We start from the raw sequence: 18,838 nt of genomic DNA on the forward strand, positions 1-18,838 counted from the left end.
AATAAAATTAACGCATGGGATGTTAATTAGGATCTTAAAACCCTTTAATCCGAAATTGTCTAAAAAAACAAAACACCAACACTCTGATCTAGACCGTAGTTCAGCTTTACTTTCTTTACCTCCCAATGCTTTTCCTCTTTCCTGGAACTAGGGAACATTTCATGAGTTAAAATAAGGTTTAGAGAAATAGTAGAATCTAGTACCCTCTAGAACAATTCAAAAGGTCTTTGGTTTTTCATTTAGTTGACAGAGGCAATGTTACCGGTTTTCAAGAAAAGTGTTTGTTTGTTTTTTTTCCTTTTTCCGCATTAAATACCAGGAACAGGCAAAGGGCAGCACAAAGAAAAACAATGGGTTTTGCCATGGCTCTGGTTGTGGCTTGGCAATTAATTAGTTGCATGACCTGGCGCACAATACTTAACCTCTATTACTCTGTTTACTTATCTGCAAAAATGTGGATCCTAGCACACGAGTTCCCCCGACACTCCCCTCCACTGGGAGTTAAAGGGGATAACAAGGCCAGGGAAGAAGAATGGACAGTGTTGGTTCAGTTCTCTCACTGACTCTCCAAATTGAGGGCGTTTGCCTCATTTTCAAAACTATGGGCGCCGCTAATTAACCTTGCTGGTTAGGAACAAATTCCTGTGTGGACGGAATCAGGCCCAAAGCAAATGGAAGTGTTGAAGCAAAAGTTAGGCTTCTAAGAGCCTACCTAGGTTGACGGAACTGGCTTCTTTGAAGGTACCGTTCAATTCCTTCCCAGTTTTTAATGTTAAGGACGGTAGGACGCAGCACAAGAGAGACTGAGTCAGACTCCAGGGATCTAACCTCCGACCAGCTGGGCCTAGTTTCCTCATCCATCATCTGGCTTGGAAAAATCTGAATCCTATCGGTGTGAAACTCTCTATCGATCTATACACTGTCCTGCAGCTTCCCCAACCAAGTAGAAGACTAACTTCAAAATTCAACTTTTATAGTAACTGAATCATGCGCTAGTCTGAATGAATTATACATTAGGTAAATTATAATTACACATTTTATTGTTAAGCGGAGCCTGATTTCATTTGCCAATTAAGAAAGGGCCTCTGCCTGCACCATTCAAATGCGATTACTTCACCCTGAAGCGGTGGGTATTTCAGCACCAAAAATAAATAAGTAAGTGCAGTAAGAGGCGTGCCTGAGCGCTCACCAAAGCCTGCGAATAAAACCAACCAGAATAAAGAGAATAGAAAGATGGGGGTGCCTGCGTGTCTCAGTCGGTTGAGCGCCCAATTTCAGCTCAGGTCATTACCTTGCAGTTTGTGGGTTCAGGCCCCGCGTCAGGCTCTGTGCTGAGAGCTGGGAGCCTGGAGCCTGCTTGGGATTCTGTGTCTCCCTCTCTCTCTCTGTCCCTCCCGCGGCTTGTGCTCACTCGCTCTCTCTCTCAAAAACAAACCTTAAAAAAAAATTTGTAGGTAGTAAGAAGATTCTAGAACTGGCTATTTTTTTTTTCAATTATCACCTGCATTGCGGGTTATTTCACACAGCACCAACACTGTCCCTAGCTTCCAAACTCCTCTCCATAAATAAAGTCATTAGAAAGAGATGAAGAAGCTCTCATACCTCCAGGCGGACCTGCTGCAGCTTCAGCTGCCCACGGTGGGAACATCTCAACTCTTTCTAGAAACACTCTGATTAACCAGATTCACTCATTTGTCTCCCCACCCCCACAGCTGTGTGCTGCTCCCTCCACTTGATTTGCACCTTCCGGATGCACCCTCCAAACTCTGCCTGTCCACATGGATTCCATCCTTCAAGACTCTACTCCAATGTTCTCTCAAACGCCACCGGGCAAGAACGCTCGGTGCATCATTCCGGTGGGGGCTGTCCTCTCTCTTTGGCAGCCAGTGTTCTTGGGATGTGTGTTTTGTCAACCCGGAGCTACTTTGATCTTGCCTTGGACTGTACCGGGGTCTTGCCTGAACACTTGCTCCAAATGACAGATGAAGCCTGCCCCTCGGGAGCACAGCCACTTACTTTACCGGTTAAATATCCTTTTCTTTCCCAAAGCACCAAGCTCGCGCCACAAGGTAGTGGCTCAAATAACGCGTCTGATAGATTAAATGCTCTGTAATTAAATATAAATACGGTTTGGCTCACCCGTTTCTTTGGTGTGGCACACCAAAACACACTGGTGAGTTTCAAATTTCCCTGATTGGCTTCATGCTTCCTTGATGTCCCTGGACAGGCGCTAAGCAATTGTGAAATCACCAAAAAGGTACGGAGGCGAGGGGGAAGAAAGGGAAGCCGGGGCCTGAATAATCCTCACTGAGTCATCATTTCCTGAACGATGGAGCTTGCTGCTTCGGGGGATCTGGAGAATGGAACCGGAGCAGCGGGTGGAGGACGAGCCCCCGCCCCCCGCCCGCCCTGCAGCTGCAGGACCCAGACCCGGGCCGGGCCCGCACCCACGTGCTGGAGCGCCCTCCTGTGGCCGCGCCGCAGTCCCCGCCGCTCCCGGCTCGCCCGCAGACCACGCTCCCCGCCGCTGAAGAAACAAGAGACGCAGAAAGTTTCCGAGCCAGGCGGTTAGCGAAAGGTCGAAGCCAGGTCTGGGAGCCTCGATGCGCGGGCGTGGCGGGAGCGGCGCCCAAGGGTGGCGGCGAGGGCGAGCAGTGCGGGCCCAGGAGGACTCCCGTAGGGCTCTGAGGTGCTCCCCCCTAGCGGGTTCGGGGCCTCGAGATCCCGAGAGCAAAGGCTTCCCCCGTACCCCGGCCACACAGCAAAGCGCGGGAGGGGAGCCAGGGCCCACGACAGGACCGGATGCCTCCCCTCGACCCCCAAGCTACCAGGACGCTCTTGCGGCGCTTGGGTTTGTTTTATTCATTTTCTTAATTGGAGGGAGGGGCGCACCAACTCCCTTTGGTGCATCCGACCCCCCCACAGTCAGGATTCTGGGTGCCCCCCAAGAACCCACCTGGAGTCCACCGCCCCACCCAACGCCGCCCTCCCCCTCTGGGGTGACAAGTGGAAGCAGCAACCCCCTCTCTTCCTCCTCCCCGCTGGGGAGGCAATGCTCCAGCAGGGTCTCCCTGCGGCCGGCAGAGGACCCGCCGACCGGGAGGCGGCAGCGGGGTACGCGGCGCCCCGGGGCGAAGGGCCCCGAAGCGGGCGAGGCCGGGCCGGCGCGGCGCTTACCTCGTCCACGGTGAGCGGCATGCAGATCCGGTACTCCTTCAGCAGCATGGTCCTGCCGGCCGCGGGCCCCCGGGGCGGGAAGCGAGGGGCGCCCCCCAGACCAACAAGGCTGCCTCCCAGGCGCAGGGCAGGGCGCCCGTAGCCCCCCGTTCGGGAGCCGGCCGGCGAAGCAGTCCCGGCGGTGCGCTCAGCTCCTGGCTTCCTCCTCTCCGCCCGAGAGCATGTCAAGGTTCGGGTCCGAGTGTTCGGGGCTCCCCCGCCTCCTTCCTCGCCGAGGTCGGTCCTCCCGGTACGCGGTGTTGCAAAGTCAGGGAGGGATCGGGGCGGGAGGGAGGGAGACCCGCTGGAAACCGCTCAGATCGGCAGCCCTGGGCGGTAGGAGCGGCCACCGGATCAGGACATGCCCGGTGGCGGGCAATGGAGGAAAAAAGAGAGATTTCCAAAAATTGAAACGAATGCACAAAAGTCACCCGCTCGATCCGCCTCCGAAAGCAGACATGAACCTGGCGACCCCCCCTCCTTCTCCGGCGGGTCTGCCAATGCTAATGTCACCAGGAACACATTGCAGCCGGAGCTGGAGATGCTGACTTTCCAGACAAAGGCTCGATCGGCTCCTCTCCCCGGGCGGTAAACAAGATTTCCTGCTCTTTTAGGGCCGGTCCCCGAGGCGCTCCGGGGCTCTCAGCAGGAGAAAAGGGAAGCTGCCGCCGCCGCCGCCGCCGCCGCCGCCGCCGCCGCCGCTCGGCTCTGTCGGGCTGGGGCCCGGGGTTCCTCCAACCCGGGCTCGCGGCGGCGAGGGGCGGGCGAGAGGAAGCTGGCGCCTTCCGCGCACGTCCCCTCCCCCGGGTCCCTTGGCTCCCCGAGCGCCGTGCGTGCCCGCGAGTTTGCAGCCACCGCGCCGGAGCCGGAGAGTCCGCGCGGAGCTGCAGTGTGCCTCGGGCCGGGGAGGTGGGTGCGGGAGGAGCGAGCGCCAGCGAGGCTGACATCAGCAGCGGCCGCGGTGGGGAGGGTAGCCCCATCCGGCCAATGGGGAAATGGCAAAGAATGTGGAGGATTTAAACAAAACAGCATGTCTCTCTCTCTCTCTCCCCGGCTCCTGCCAGACGGCAGGGCTGCCCCGGAGCTGAGCTCGGCCCGGCGCTGGGGTGGATCGGGAAAGGGGGCTTTTCCCTGACTCCCCTACCCTTGGAGTCCGTTCTCCAGTGTTCCCTGGGTGCCTCGGTGCTCCGCCCGGCCACTCTGGGTAGCTTCTGGTTGCCAGGTGCACAAGCGAGGCTTGACCTTTGGGGAAAAAAAGGTCTTTGCAAATGCCCACCGCGAGCGTTTTCACTTGGGTCCAGGGAGCAAGCCCAGCGCTGGAGAGGCGATGAGCTTTGGGAGCCTGAGAACGAAGTCTCGCCTGGGTTCCTGACTGATTTCCGAGGAGGAATCCTGTTAAACTGGGAAGTGCAACAGCGTGGAAGAAAATGAAGTACAAACAGAGAGCACACGACCAGAGGGAACGTGAACCGGACATAGCCTTTTACCTCTCCCGGTCCGCAGGGCTGCAAGAAGAGGTTTTCCTGTCAGCACTCCTAAGTTCAAAAAGTCACAGTGAAATGTCAATGAAAATGCCTGGCGTGTTGGTATTTCATCCATATTAAACAGATCCCTCGTTTTAACCACAAGAGGCACATTCTTCAGTTACTCAGGAAGCTGCATGTAACTGCTGAAGTCTGTTTTTCATTTGTCTGGTATTTTTAAGCTTGTTTTTCTGAAAAGTTGCTGGATGAAAAAAAAAATGCATCGTTTGCCTCTGTGCAGAATAACCAGCAAAGCATCATCTTTTCTCAGAGGAAATATTTGTGCTCTAGAGTCCCACCGCTACCCACAGAGCTTGGATGGTGCTGCGGATGATCTCAGTGTCACAGTATTTAAAATTATGATTAATAAATAGTTAACCAGAAGAACTATGGTGGGCTGTGGCAAAAATCATCCCAGATGGCTGGAGGGAATTTATAACTGTGTGAACATGATACAAAGCCTCATAGAAAAACAACACCCTATATCCAGTTTATATTTTAGTGACAACTATTTTTCTAGATAGATGCTTCCCAGAGTTGGCCCCGAAATATTCACAGCAACTAATTAAAGCCAAACCAAATTCCTCGAGGTGGAAAATCTAAATCTGACACGGACACCGTAGTGGTGAATAATAACACATTGAAAGCCTGTGATACGGAAGCTCAAGCTGTTTTTCCTTTTTTCCTACTTCTTACTTGAAAACAAGTGTAGCGGCTTCGCTTCTGGTACCCAGTCCTCTTCCCAGAGGCAGCGAGGCGATGTGCTGGCTAGCCACACATACACATGCACACAGGACATCAGAATGGGTAGGTATATTCCTAGCTTCCTAGATGTTTCCTGACATTGATTCTGTAACTGTTTGTGTTTGTTTTTTATTGAAATTGATATTAAGGTTGAGGAACTCCCTCCCCTCACTTCCCAAACTGCAAATTACGCTTTATACACTTCTCTCCTGACTCTGGTAAGCTGCCTGAACTTCCTTTTCATTCAGTCCATCCGCATGCCTGGTCACATTAATCTTGTTCAAGCACTGCACTAATCCTGCCACCTTCAAAACCTCTCGCTGATTCTCTGTGGCCTACTGAGCCCGTTAAAATTCCTTGGCAGGAAGATCAAGGCTCTGAATCTACCTTTCCCCTGTTCGCCAGTTACCTTTCCCCTGTCCTTCTGCAGCCAAGTGAGACAAATCTGTTGGCCTGGGAAGGCATCCACTTTACCTTGACCCTTCTGCTCCTGTCACTGCCTTCACAGAGAATCCATACCCCCCAGTTCTTCCCCCATGACACCATCTTTCAGCAGTCTGTTTTTGGAAAGTGACTCTGAGGACAGTGTATTGGATGGGATAAGGCAGAAAGATACCAGAGGCAGGAGGTTATTGGTTATTAGAATACTACAGGAGACCTATGAGGAGGATCTGAATTAGCACAGAAAGAAAAGACGATGAATTTTGAAGATTCGATAAGGACTTGGGGAGAATCCGTTTTCACTACAACAGTACTTGGGGGAGGGGAGGGCAAAGGGAGAGCTTATTCATTCATAATGCAATCGCGCAAAGGGAGGAGAGCGCCATCTACTGGTCAGATACGCTGTTTAAAATGTTTTCAGTCCTCTCGTCGGCAAGAGTCTGGCAAGAATTCCATCTTTGTTTCTTTTCCACCAGTGGAATCCCCAATACCTACTGCCAAAGAGCTTTGAAGGTGTTGCTATCATCACCAGGAATAGTACTGATGAGGGGCGCCTGGATGGCTCAGTGGGTTGAATGTCTGACTCTTGATTTCGGCTCAGGTCATGATGTCAGGGTTGGTGGGTTCGAGCCCCATGTAGGGCTCTGTGCTTACAATGCAGAGCATGCTTGGGATATTCTCTCTCTCTCTCTCTCTCTCTCTCTGCCCCTCTCCCATTTGCATGCTCTCTCTCTCTCTGTGTGTCTCTGTCTCTCAAAATAAATAAACTTTTAAAAAGTTTAAAAAGGGAATAGTGTGATGATACATTAACAACTGTATAATCTACAGTTACTGATTATCACATATTAAAAAATAGGATGGGGCACAAAGCAAAAAGAGGAAGAAAGAGTTAAGTTATCAGTGAGGAATGACATGAGCAGTAGGAAAAGAGTTATCAGCCTATACAAGTCTCTGACAGCATATATTCTTGGATAAGTGACAAGCTGTGAAGGCACGGGTTCTCAGAAGGTGAGATGGGGGAGGTGCACATCAAAACCGATCATCTAAGGAGCTTTTTCAATCCATTGTCTTCACCTGGATTCTGATTATGTGCACCCCCCCCCACACACTGAAACCTTTCTCAGTCCCTGTGAATAAAAATAGGACCCACCCTGTAAGTTACATCTGAAAGAAGAATGTAGCAACAGTCTTTGTGACCGTTCAAGTCATGTTTTATTCCTAGAATATCCCTGGCACTGCTGAAGTAAAATATTACAGTTCCTTCCATCTTCCTCTTTTCTACTCTCTAAGTTGTGTGGGCTTGTCAAAGCCCATTCAAAGTCCCATCTCCTACACAGAGCCATTCCAGACTATTCTTTACCTTTCTAGACTGCCCAGAACATTTATCTGGACTATTCATCTTTGGTTCTTGTTTGTTATACAAGTGTGGCCTTTGTATACAAAATGCCACCTGTTCTCCAACTGCCCGAAATGGTTTTAAGCTTCCAGAGGACACAGACCATATCCTCTCTGAATCATCTGGAAACTGTTTTCTGCTAGAAGGGGTAGTGTAGGTACCTAATAAACATCTATTAGAGGTGTGTATATATTAGTTCAGGGTTCTCAACCTCCGAGCTACTTGGCCCCTGGTGCCAGGTTAATTCTTTGTTGTGGAGGTCACTGTAGGATACTCAGCAACATCCCTGATCTCTACCCACTGAGTTATCAGTATCATCCGCCCCCACCCCCCCTAACACACACACACTGCCAAATATGGGGGTGCATATGGAGGGGGCGAGTCTTGCTGCGGAGACCTGCTGTATCTGCGTAACATTCGTTAATCTTATCTAAATGTTTCGCTTCTCCAAGAAGAAGCTTTCGGAGAGACTGTCTTTCAACTTGTCAAAATTGGGGCTAAGGAGAGAAGGATAAGACAAAACTGTTACACCACAGTAACATAAAGATGTACCTTCTCATTCCCATGCTTCTCTTCACATTACCAAAGTGGCCCTTGAAAAAGGGCTTGACTTTAACCTTGATCACTTGGTTAAGGTCATGTCTGCCCATTTTTTTTCCACCATAAAATTACTATTTTTCCCTTTCCATGCTCTGTTCTTTGGAAGTAAGTCATTAGGTCCAGCCCACAATCAAGGGAGGGAGAATTAAGCCTGTGTCCTGAGGAGAGGGTATCTACATATATAATGGGACGTTCTGTGAGATTTGTCTCTTCTCCATTTATTTATTCATTCAATTATCTATATTTATTTTATACTCTGAGCAACAACTCAATACTGTGTGAGTTTTCTTGCTCAGATCGTTTCTGCTGTGGACACGCTGTGGTAGCTCTCCCAGGTTCCTGTGTCCATTTCACATACCCCTGTTCAAGGGCTGTTTTTGAAAAATCAAGCATTATCCTTTGCAATTAATTTTTGTTTTAATAAATATTGTTTTAATTCCAGCAAAGTCTAAGCCTGTGTGTGTGTGTGTGTGTGTGTTTTAGGTTTATTTATTTTGAGAGAGAGAGATCACGAGCAGGGGAGGGGCAAAAAGGGAGGGAGAGAATCCCAACCAGGCTCTGCACGATCAGCATAGAGCCACGCAAGGCTCAAACCCATGAACCAACTGTGAAATCATGACCCGAGCCAAAATCAAGACTTTGGACGTTTAACTGACTGAGGCACCCTGGCTCCCCTTTGTGCGTGTTTTAAACACCTGTGTGTCTGATTTTGTTAGGAAATAAGCAAATGTTAAATTCATTCTTAACACAACTACAAAAAGCAAGTCCCCAGGCAATTCTTATGTGTAGACCCATTTATCAGGCCTCTATTAAATACAGAGAATGACTGACATGTAATTGCTTATAGCTGTGCATTAAATGCTCATAAAATAAAAATTCATCCATGATGATGTGGTATAAATTGCTTCACATAGAAAAAAAAAACAGGAAGTTCTGTGGCCAAAGGTATAGTTTTGTCTTTTTAAAAAAAAATAAATTAGCGGGGTGCCTGGTTGGCTTAGTCAGTTAAGCATCAGACTTCGGCTCAGGTCATGATCTCACGGTTCATGGGTTCGAGCCCCACATGGGGCTCCGTGCTGACAGCTCAGAGCCTGGAGCCTGCTTTGGATTGTGTCTCCCTCTCTCTCTGCCCCTCCCCTACTCATGCTCTGTCTCTCTCTCTCTCAAAAATAAATATTTTTTTAAGGTTTTAAAAATGAATAAATTAGCTAGTAATAAATTTGTCCTTTTATTGCATTTCCTGTTTTTACAGATATTTGCAAAACACTGGAATAATCTGAAATAAATTCTTAGACTATATGTAACTATACTCACTGGAGAGAAATTTTAGTGATGAAAGAAGACACTATCCTTGATCCTAAGTGTCCTTTAAAGGGAGGCACCTATGCAACCATAACTGATTGTAGCTATTTAATGCCAAAGCATATTTGATGTAGTATCATCAAATGATGTCAACACAGATCTGGAAATAGTATTTATTTTCTTTTTTTTTTTTTTCCTTTTTTTTTTTTTAAGATTTTACTTTTAAGTTATCTCTGCACCAAACATAGGGCTCAAACTCATGACCCCAAGATGATCAAGTCACACGCTCTCCTGACCGGTCCAGCCAGGCGCCCCTGGAAATAGTATTTCTCAGCAATGTAGTGCCATAGGAATAGCATGTAATTCGACTTTTTGTGGAACATTTTTTTAAATGTTTACTTATTTATTTTGAGGGTGGGGAGGGGCAGAGAGAGAATACCAAGCAGGCTCCACGCTGTCAGGGCAAAGCCAGATGTGGGGCTAGAACTCACAACCATGAGATCATGACCTGAGCTAAAGTCGAGTTGAACACTTAACTGACTCAGCCACCCAGGTGGCGCCCCTAATTTTATTTTACAGAGAGAGAGAGAGAGAGAGCAAGCAAATGGGGGAGAGGGACAGAAGGAGAGAAAAGAATCTCAAGCAGGCTTCATGCTCAGCACACAGCCCAACGTGGGGCTCAATCCCACGACCCTGGCATCATGAACTGAAATTCGGCTCACCAACTCGGAGAGTTGGATGCTCAACCAACGGAGCCACCCAGGCGTCCCTCAGGCATTTCTGTAACGCAGACCTTGTGGCTTACGTTACATGACTCCCAACTTCAAACCTCTAGCCCAAATGACTCCCCCTAATTTGACCCTTGTACATGCATTTGCCTTTTCAACACTGTCACTGTCACTGGATACCCAATAGGGCCCTCAAACTTAACATATCCCGAACTGTGGACTCCTGTCCTTTTCTGCCTGGCTTGATTGTCCCCAGTCGGCTTCCTCCTTGGTAAACGGCAACTCCGTCTTTCCAGACGCTCAGCCCAAAAATCTTGCCCACATAGTTGACCTCTCTGCCCTCAAGGCCAGCAATCTTGGCTCCACCTTCAGATTATATCCAGGATCTAGCTGCTGCTTACCACGTCCACTGCCTCCACCCTAGTCCAGGCCACCATCGTGTTCCTCCCGAACTACCGCAATAACCCCCGAGCCAGTCTCCCAGCTTCTCCCCAACCTAGTCACCACATGGCAGAGACTCTTTTACTATGTAAGTCAGCTCATACCACTCCTTCGCCCAAACCCCCCCCGTTGGCTCCCCATCTTACTTAGGTTGAAAACCAAGTCCCGGGGCACCTGGGTGGCTCAGCCGGTTTTGCGTCCGACTTTGGCTCAGGTCACGATCTCGCGGTTCGTGAGTTCAAGTCCTGCAACGGGCTCTGTGTTGACAGCACGGAGCCTGCTTTAGATTCTGTGTCTCCCTCTCTCTCTGCCCCTCCCCTGCTCATTCTCCCTTTCTCTCTCTCTCTCTCTCTCAAAATAAACAAACATAAAAAAAAAAAAATCCTTTATAATGGCTGAATTGCCCCAAACTTCATCTCCTGTAACTCTTGCCCTCACGTATTCTGGTCTTCAGACAGGGTGACCTGATTGCTCTAACCTCAGGGTTCTTGCTCCTGCCTCTGCCTGGAATCTTCTCCCTTGCAAACTATCCGCAAGACTCCTTTACTGGGGCACCTGGCTGGCTCAGTTGGTGGAGCATACGACTTCAGGTCTCAGGGTCGTGAGTTCCAGCCCCGTGTTGGGGGTAGAGATCACATAGAAAAAGTTAAAAAGAAACCAAAAAAGACTCCCTTACTTACTTCAGGTCTTGGCTCACTAGCGAGGCCTTCCTTGACCACCTCCCACTCACTATCACCCCTACTACATTATTTACATGTTTATTTTCTATCTCCCCTCCACCCTCCTGCCCCCTTTATAAGGTTCACTTCACAAAGGCGGGAACTTTGGGTCAGATGTGTGCACAGCCAGTAAGCTGAACGTGCCAAAGATGCCAAATATGGAAAAAATAATAATAATATATAGACACATTATTTTCAATAATGAGTATCGTAATATACATTACCCCTGCTTTTCCAATCAGTTTTTCTCTCTGTTGTCGAAAACTGACGTCTGTGCTCAGAGCAGGAACTGGAAGACAGAGTTGGGGTATACAGAAGGAAGACAGTTTACTACTTTGCCAGGCAAAGGAGGTTACAGCAGACTAATGTCTCCAAGACTGCAAGCCCGCCTGGGAGAAAGGGCTGAGGGCTTTTATAGGAAAATACAGGATCTGGGCATTTGGATAGCAGTCTGGTCCCCGCTGCCAGCCTGGTTCCTCAAGGTGGTCTCATGACTAGAGCTGGCGGGGCCATCTGAGTCTCGTTACTAAGTATACATTGAGGGCGGCATGTCAGTATCTGTACTGAGTTCTTGGAACAAAGGATTCCACAGAAAAACAAGGGAAAGGGAAGGGGAGGAGGAGGCTTTCAAGAATGAGGAAGAGAAAAATTTGTTCAGTTTATAAAGTCCAACCCAAAACAAAAAATAGTGATAAAGTCAAGCCTTGCTGGGGGACTAGCACGGTCACCTTTTTTTGTTATTTATTTTTAAGTAATCTCTACTGCTCAAGTGGGGGTCAAACTCACCACCCTGATTCTTTGTTTTTTAAACCTCTAGCTCCAACGTGGAGCTTGAACTCAGAACCCCAAGACTAAGAGAGTCACATGCTCTACCGACTGAGCCGGCCAGGTGTCCCAACTAGTTGTCCATCTCTCTCTTTTTAATGTTTATTTGTTTAGTCCTGAGAGAGAGAAAGAGAGAGGCAGAGGGAGGGAGACAGAGAATCCCAGGGGCTCGAATGCAGGCATCATGAAATCATGACCTGAGCCAAAATTAAGAATTGGACCCCTAACCGGCTGAGCCACACAGGCACCCCTAGTGTGTCTATCTTAATTTCCATCCCTCTTTACATTTCTATAGAGGTTTCATCTCTACCTTTTAGATTCCTTATTCTTTGCTAATTTTTCTCTTCTGAAACTAAATTCTTTCTTACGATGTCCGATTCAGACAAATAAAGGATTTATAAAGAGTCTACGTAACCGCACTCTCACCTATTTTCCCTCTTGCTCAGTCTTTCACCGGGTTTCTTCTTTATTTATTTCACTCTGTTGTTGTTGTTTCCTTTGTAAGCTTTTCCTTAGATTTCAAAGTGCTTTCATTGTTCATTTCCTCCAGGCCTAGCAAGGAAGGGCTTCGGTTTGGTGGAGTTTTCTCCAACCTCTCTCGCTCTTACTTTTTGAGTCCTGGAAACCAGGATTTACTCCAGATTTACTCCACCACAACTTTGTTACTTTTTGTCTTTTCACATTCTTGACACAAAACGGTAGACCTCCAAAAGCTTTGTCTACTCTTCACCAAACCAACTGCACACTAAATACAGAGCCAGAAACAGCTCAGCCTAGTGCTCTCAACAATACTGGCTCCTAGAAATGCGTTTTAGAAATTTGTGTGGGTATTTCAGGTTGTCACGATCACTGGGGGGTAAGGGGAAATCAGCATGTAATTGGGATGCCAGACATCTACGATGCGACAAACCTGCATGGTAAAATATTGTCCCACAATCCATCGGATTTTTCTTTCTTTTAAAAAAATTTGTTTTCCTTAACAAATTTTGAAGAAGAAAGACAGAGTGTGAGCGGGGGAGGGGCAGAGAGAGAGGGAGACACAAATTCCCAACAGCCTCCAGGCTCTGAGCTGTCAGCACAGACCCGGACAAACGGCGAGATCACGACCTGAGCCAAAGTCGGCTGCTTAAGCGACAGAGCCACCCAGGTGCCCCTCCACCTGACTTTTCAATGTCCTGCCAGACACCCACTTATGTGTCTGAGGCCTAGACTCGAACTTCACTTTACATATGCTCTTTTTTGACGTTATAATATACACTAAAATTTCTAAGAATTCTTCTATGTAAAAAAACAATGGAAAATTGTACTTTCACAGAGTCAGAACTTTACCAAGAAGTTGTACACCATTTTGGAGAAATCATGTCACCCACAGTAAATCCTTACGTTGCTTGGGGGACCAACCTATTGAGGTTGCAACTTCTGATTTCACAGTTATGTGTGTGAACAACCACACAACTGCTTCTTTTTTATTTTCTATAGTAGACATGTCTTAGCCTTTAAATTTTGAAGTTTATTCATTTATTTACGTAAGTAATCTCTACACCTGAGGCTGGGCTGGAACTCAGGACCCAGGGATCAGGAGTTGCCTGCTCCTCCAACTGAGCCCGCCAGGCGCCCCTAGCCTTTATATTCTGAAGTATTATTATTTTGCTATTTTGCGATGCTTCTCCTTTACCTTACAGCTAGGGTGTTTTGTTGTTGTCGTGTTTAATTATGTGTGCAGGTGGGTTATAGTACCCATGATTTTCATTACAGAACAGTAAAAACAAACAAAAACAACCAAAGGAGGTCTATTCAGTATATAAAAAGGGATGTTGGTGCTGATTTAATTCGCTAACAGGTAGACCATTCCAAGATTTCCCATTTGCTTTGGAAGCTACTGTTTATACTTTGACCACACCACACACAACCTCATTTTCACTTTCAAGCATCCTAAGCTGTTAAATAGGGACCCAGACGATGCAGATGCTAATGAAAACTTGCACGGTTCTTAAAAATGGAAATAATCCTGCATGCGTAAAATCTCATTTGAGAGTCCTACAAAGAAAAGTCCTACAAAGAACTCATTTGAGAGTCCTACAAAGAAAAGTCAACAAAATCTTTCTAAAGATTCTTCTTACCCACGTAGTGGATTATAGTAAAAATGAAAACAAACAAAAAGTACTTGTTACATTACTGAGCCGCTGTCATACCTTCTCTTTGAGCTTTGAGAGATCCCACAGATTAAACCAAGATTCTCAACCAGATGAAACTTTTTTCTTTAGGATTTCAGCCTGCTCATGCAGAGATGAGAAAACGGAGATCCAAGAAAAGCTAAGCGACTTGCCCACGGCTCTGAGAAATAACATTTGCCAAGCAGGGAGACGTAAGAGTATACGGGATGGCCTACTCTATTACACTAGCTTTTCTCACCGCAGAAGCCGTGGATGAAAGTCGGTTATCAAGGCAAAACCGGACGTGAGCTGCAGGCTCGAGGGCGAGCCCCGCCCTCCGCCCCGCCCCCAGGGCTGTCTGAGGCAGTGCCTGACTGGCGGCCAGCGCAGGGGGCCTCGTGGGGGTCCTTCGCGCGGGCTCCCGACGCACTGCCTGAGTGGGTGCGCAGGCGGCTTCCGGTGTGGGTGACGAGTGGTGGCCGAAGCGGGGGGACATCAAGGGACGTTCAGGCCGGGACCATGGCAGACGGCGGCTCAGAGCGGGCTGATGGGCGCATCGTCAAGATGGAGGTGGACTACAGCGCCACGGTGGATCAGCGACTGCCAGAGTGCGAGAAGCTGGCCAAGGTGAGGGGAGGCCGGCTGGCTGTTCGCGGGCGCCAAGGGCTGAGTCACGGCGCGGAGCTTACTTAGGCCTCAGGGGGCCTGCGGGCTGAAGGGTGCGTCCCCCACTGCCTGCCCAGCCCGAGTTGGGCCTGCGTGAGCAGGAGGTCCCAGGTGTGCCCCGCAGCGGGAGTACGCTGGTGCATACAGCTTCCCAAACTCTTCCCCTGGACTGATGGCCACTTCCCGGAGGACTTGGGGCCTCATAGTACTCTTTGCCTTTTCTCGGTACTGTTTAACGTTTACTTTAACAGTTCCCCAGGGGTTACGGCCGCTTTAGCGTTCAGGCTAGATCAGAGAGTTGAGTTCTCTTACTCTTGCTGAATGAACGTATGTCGTTAAGTTGTTTATGGATCATGGGATGCTCCTGGCCTATAGCCAGGAGAAGCAGTAGGAAAGTGAAACAGGACGAAGGTGATGAGCGCAGGACCCCTGCCCTTAAGGAGTTCGTATATATAACGAATTAGACGAGTCAGGCGTGGTGGTGCATGTTACTCAAGTATAAAAGTGCTTATTGGAACGCAGAGAAGGAAGCTGTTGTGTTTTTTACTGGTGGGATAAGGGAAGGTTTTACGGAGAAGTTGACGTTTGTTTTGGGCCTTGAAGAAGAAAATTGGGATGGGGAGGAGTCGTCCCCGGAGCGGGAACTGCAGCCGCAAAGACTAACAGGCACAGCAGTGCAGAATAACCTAATTAGGGGAGGTCATGAACCGTGGTTTAGTCCAACGGCTTATCTCCTCTGGAACAGAAATTGAACTTGATCCGAACATTTTTCACATCTCCTGATACGTGTCAGGCAACTTTATGTACCATTTTACATATAAAGAAACCAAGCCTCCTGGAGGTATTTGTGGAACCCAGGTAGGAACAGAACCAGGGGTTCAAAACTAGATTTGTCTGACTAGGGTTTGAATGGTTGTGGAATCAATTCCCATCATGGGCTGTTGCTAAGGATTACGCTCAGGCCTCATTAAATTCCTTGATCAATCTAGCCATAAATATTTATTGCTATTCACCTGGGATGCATGTACTAATAGGGTTGTTTTTGTCCCTTAAGGTGCTTACCACAGAAGTACATTTAAGTGTAACTAATTCAGGGACAGGAGGAGTGTCAAGTAATATTTCACAGTAATATTTCTTAAAAAAAAAAAACAACCTTTCCACTGCTTCCCTTTTTTTCTGATAAAGGATTTAGTGGGGCTTTAAAAAGACAAGGATAGGGAAGGCTGATGAAGTTGATACACCTGAATTTCTTAGCTTCAGTACACTTGATGGAGGGGAGCCATAAATTCATCTCTGAACTTTCCAGCAGCTTGTGTAAAGAAACATCCTCACTTACATGAGGGTTGGAAAACCCCGACGGTGCCAGGCAGATAACGATAGCTGGCATTTGTCGAGTATTTTCTACACTGCCAGGCAACCTTCTGCGTGCTTACACGCATTAGCACGTTCGGGCCTCACCTTAGCCCCATGTGATAGGTGTTGTTGTTTTACAGGCAAGAAAAGAGTCTAAGAGAAGTTGAGTCACGTGCCCCAAGGTCATACAGTTAGTAGAGTGATGGAGCCAGGATGCAGAGCGAGCAGACTGATCCTGGAGCTTCTGCTGTCTCCATGCTGTCCTGCCTAGTGAGCCAAGTGTGATGAAATCCTGAGCCAACTTCTGACCACTTATCCAGGGAAGGGGGGGGAAGTAACTCCTCACCTCCAGTTAATCTTTCCCAATTGGGCACGACAGCCAGACCTCACCTCTTCTAATTTGAGGGAGAAACCAGGGGTATGGATTTGTTTTATACGAATTGCCTCAATATTTAGAATCCGGACACAGATCTGTGTTAAAACACCATTTGAGCCAATACCACATAGATGAGACAAAACATACCTACGGTCCAGAGTCAGCCCCTGAACGAGCACTTTGGAATTAATAGATGGCTGGTTTCCATAAGGAAGAAACCGTCTGCTGAAAAGAAGTACAGCTATGCCTAGAGCTGAGGCCTGGGAGAAAAAAAATCTTCCCTTTACCAATTTCTGATAGCCTACTGTCAGTAGTCCGTGCTAGACATTGTGGGGAGTAGAAAGGTTATTAGACAAAGCTCTTGCCCTCAGAGAGCTTATAGGCCAGTAAGAAAAAAAAAATATTTCGCTGCTACAGTTGTAGTAATCATGTGTATGGCGTTTATGTAGGATGTTATGGTTATGTGTTCAAGACAGTTGGAAAGACTTGCAAACTCAAATGCCTTTTTAGGTGTCAAGTGGGTAGCAGAAAAGTTTAAAACAGGGAATGTTGGGGCCTTTTAAACTATGTAAAATAAAAGCCGTTTGAATTTTTTTTTTTAAGTTTGTTTATTTTTGAGGGAGAGAAGGCACGTGCACACAAGCTGGAGAAGGACGGAGAGAGAGAGAGCGAGAGCATCCCAAGCAAGCTCTGCCAAGGGGTTCAGTCCCACAAACCATTAGATCATGACCTGAGCCGGAGAGTCAGAGGCTCAACCCACTAAGCCACCCAGGTGCTCCTGGATTTTTTATTTATTTTTTTTAAGCCAGTGTGCCAGTGGAACAAAACAGGGTACAGGTGTGGATTCTTTTTGTGAGGGAGGAAGGTAGAGGGCTGGGGATGGGAGGGCATAAATGTTTGTGGTTTTGTTTTTTATTTAAAAAAAAAAAAAAATTTTTTTTTTTTTTAACGTTTATTTATTTTTGAGACAGAGAGAGACAGAGCATGAACAGGGGACGGGCAGAGAGAGAGGGAGACACAGAATCGGAAGCAGGCTCCAGGCTCTGAGCCATCAGCCCAGAGCCCGACGCGGGGCTCGAACTCCTGGACCGTGAGATGGTGACCTGAGCTGAAGTCAGACGCTTAACCGACTGAGCCACCCAGGCGCCCCTGTGGTTTTGTTTTTTAATGCAAACCCACAGTTTTCAACTTTTGGATTAGACGATTGTCTTACAGTCTAGTTAATTTTTTTAAGTTTTGTTTTGCCTTCTGTTTGTCATTTTATATTTTCTAACCATTCTGCCAAATGTAAGAAAATACCTATTTAAAGCATTGTATTTTTACACTGGAACGTATGGGACACTTTAGCATACATTCTTTTGCTTTTTTACTTTAAGCCCATCAATAAAACTGAAGAAAGTTTTGTTGTTTTTACTTTACTTGTGAAAAAACTAAGGTTCAGGCAGTTTAAGTGGTTTATCCAAGGTCTACAGCAAAGCCAGATCAAGCTCAGGTCTCCTGGCAACAGGTAGTGTTCGTTTTTGCTACATCTCACGATATCTTTAAGAGACTTGCTTCCGTGCTGATTTTCCTTACAGCATTTTTAATTTATTTTTTATTTTTTATGATGTTTATTTTAAGAGAGTGAGAGTACGAGTTCTTGCACTAATGAGTGGGGTAGAGGCGAGAGAGAGAGAGAGAAAGAGAGAGAATCCCAAGCAAGCTCCCCATTATCAGTGCAGAGCCGATTGGGACTTGATTCCACAAACCTCGAGATTATGACCTGAGCCAAAACCAAGAGTCAGATGCTCAACTGACTGAGCCACCTGGGTGCCCCAAGACATTTTTTTTTTTTTTAATTTTTTTTTTTTTTCAACGTTTTTTATTTATTTTTGGGACAGAGAGAGACAGAGCATGAACGGGGGAGGGGCAGAGAGAGAGGGAGACACAGAATCGGAAACAGGCTCCAAGCCATCAGCCCAGAGCCTGACGCGGGGCTCGAACTCACGGACCGCGAGATCGTGACCTGGCTGAAGTCGGACGCTTAACCGACTGCGCCACCCAGGCGCCCCGACAATTTTTATTCTTAATGTGAACAACATTTGCAGGTAAAAATTGTGTGTATAGAAACTTAATAAGAATATACCCAGTGAGAAAAGCACAGAGAGCAGAAACCTTCAGAAGGCATCTTGAAGTCTAGACCTGGGTGGTAAAATTGACAAATCCAGGCCATTTGAATCTCCTACAGTTGTGACTTACTATGACTCTGTTTCTGTGTCCTAACACTCAACATAGAACACCAGTCACTAATATCTATTGCTGTGTACTTTATAATGTTAGCTGTTAGGATGATGATAATGTACCTAGTATATTCCA

At 47.4% G+C, this 18,838-nt stretch overlaps 2 protein-coding genes across 8 annotated transcripts in view; one reads left to right on the plus strand and one right to left on the minus strand.

The window, feature by feature from the left end:
• PITPNC1 (phosphatidylinositol transfer protein cytoplasmic 1) overlaps window positions 1–14,404 on the minus strand; it is a 268,141-nt gene extending 253,737 nt beyond the window's left edge. The window contains exons 1-4 of one of the 6 annotated variants that reach the window (XM_078438266.2): window positions 14,348–14,404; window positions 12,362–12,487; window positions 11,335–11,399; window positions 3,178–4,941 (exon numbers count right to left, since the gene is read on the minus strand). In XM_078438266.2, the coding sequence (XP_078294392.1) occupies window positions 3,178–3,225 (48 nt within the window). In that variant the 5' untranslated portion in view covers window positions 3,226–4,941; window positions 11,335–11,399; window positions 12,362–12,487; window positions 14,348–14,404. Of the gene's footprint in view, window positions 1–2,139; window positions 2,399–3,177; window positions 4,942–11,334; window positions 11,400–12,361; window positions 12,488–14,127 lie in introns of those variants that run through there. The other 5 variants (XM_078438265.2, XM_078438269.2, XM_078438267.2 and 2 more) reach the window with 5 other exon arrangements.
• A 107-nt stretch (window positions 14,405–14,511) lies between these two features.
• PSMD12 (proteasome 26S subunit, non-ATPase 12) overlaps window positions 14,512–18,838 on the plus strand; it is a 30,424-nt gene continuing 26,097 nt past the window's right edge. The window contains exon 1 of one of the 2 annotated variants that reach the window (XM_081791094.1): window positions 14,512–14,715. In XM_081791094.1, coding sequence (XP_081647220.1) covers window positions 14,608–14,715 — 108 coding nt within the window. In that variant the 5' untranslated portion in view covers window positions 14,512–14,607. The remainder of the gene's footprint in view (window positions 14,716–18,838) is intronic. The other variant, XM_060645634.3, reaches the window with a different exon arrangement.

This window comes from Panthera onca, chromosome E1 (assembly GCF_046562875.1).
Source record: "Panthera onca isolate mPanOnc1 chromosome E1, mPanOnc1 haplotype 2, whole genome shotgun sequence".
Classification (NCBI taxonomy): Eukaryota; Metazoa; Chordata; class Mammalia; order Carnivora; family Felidae; genus Panthera; species Panthera onca.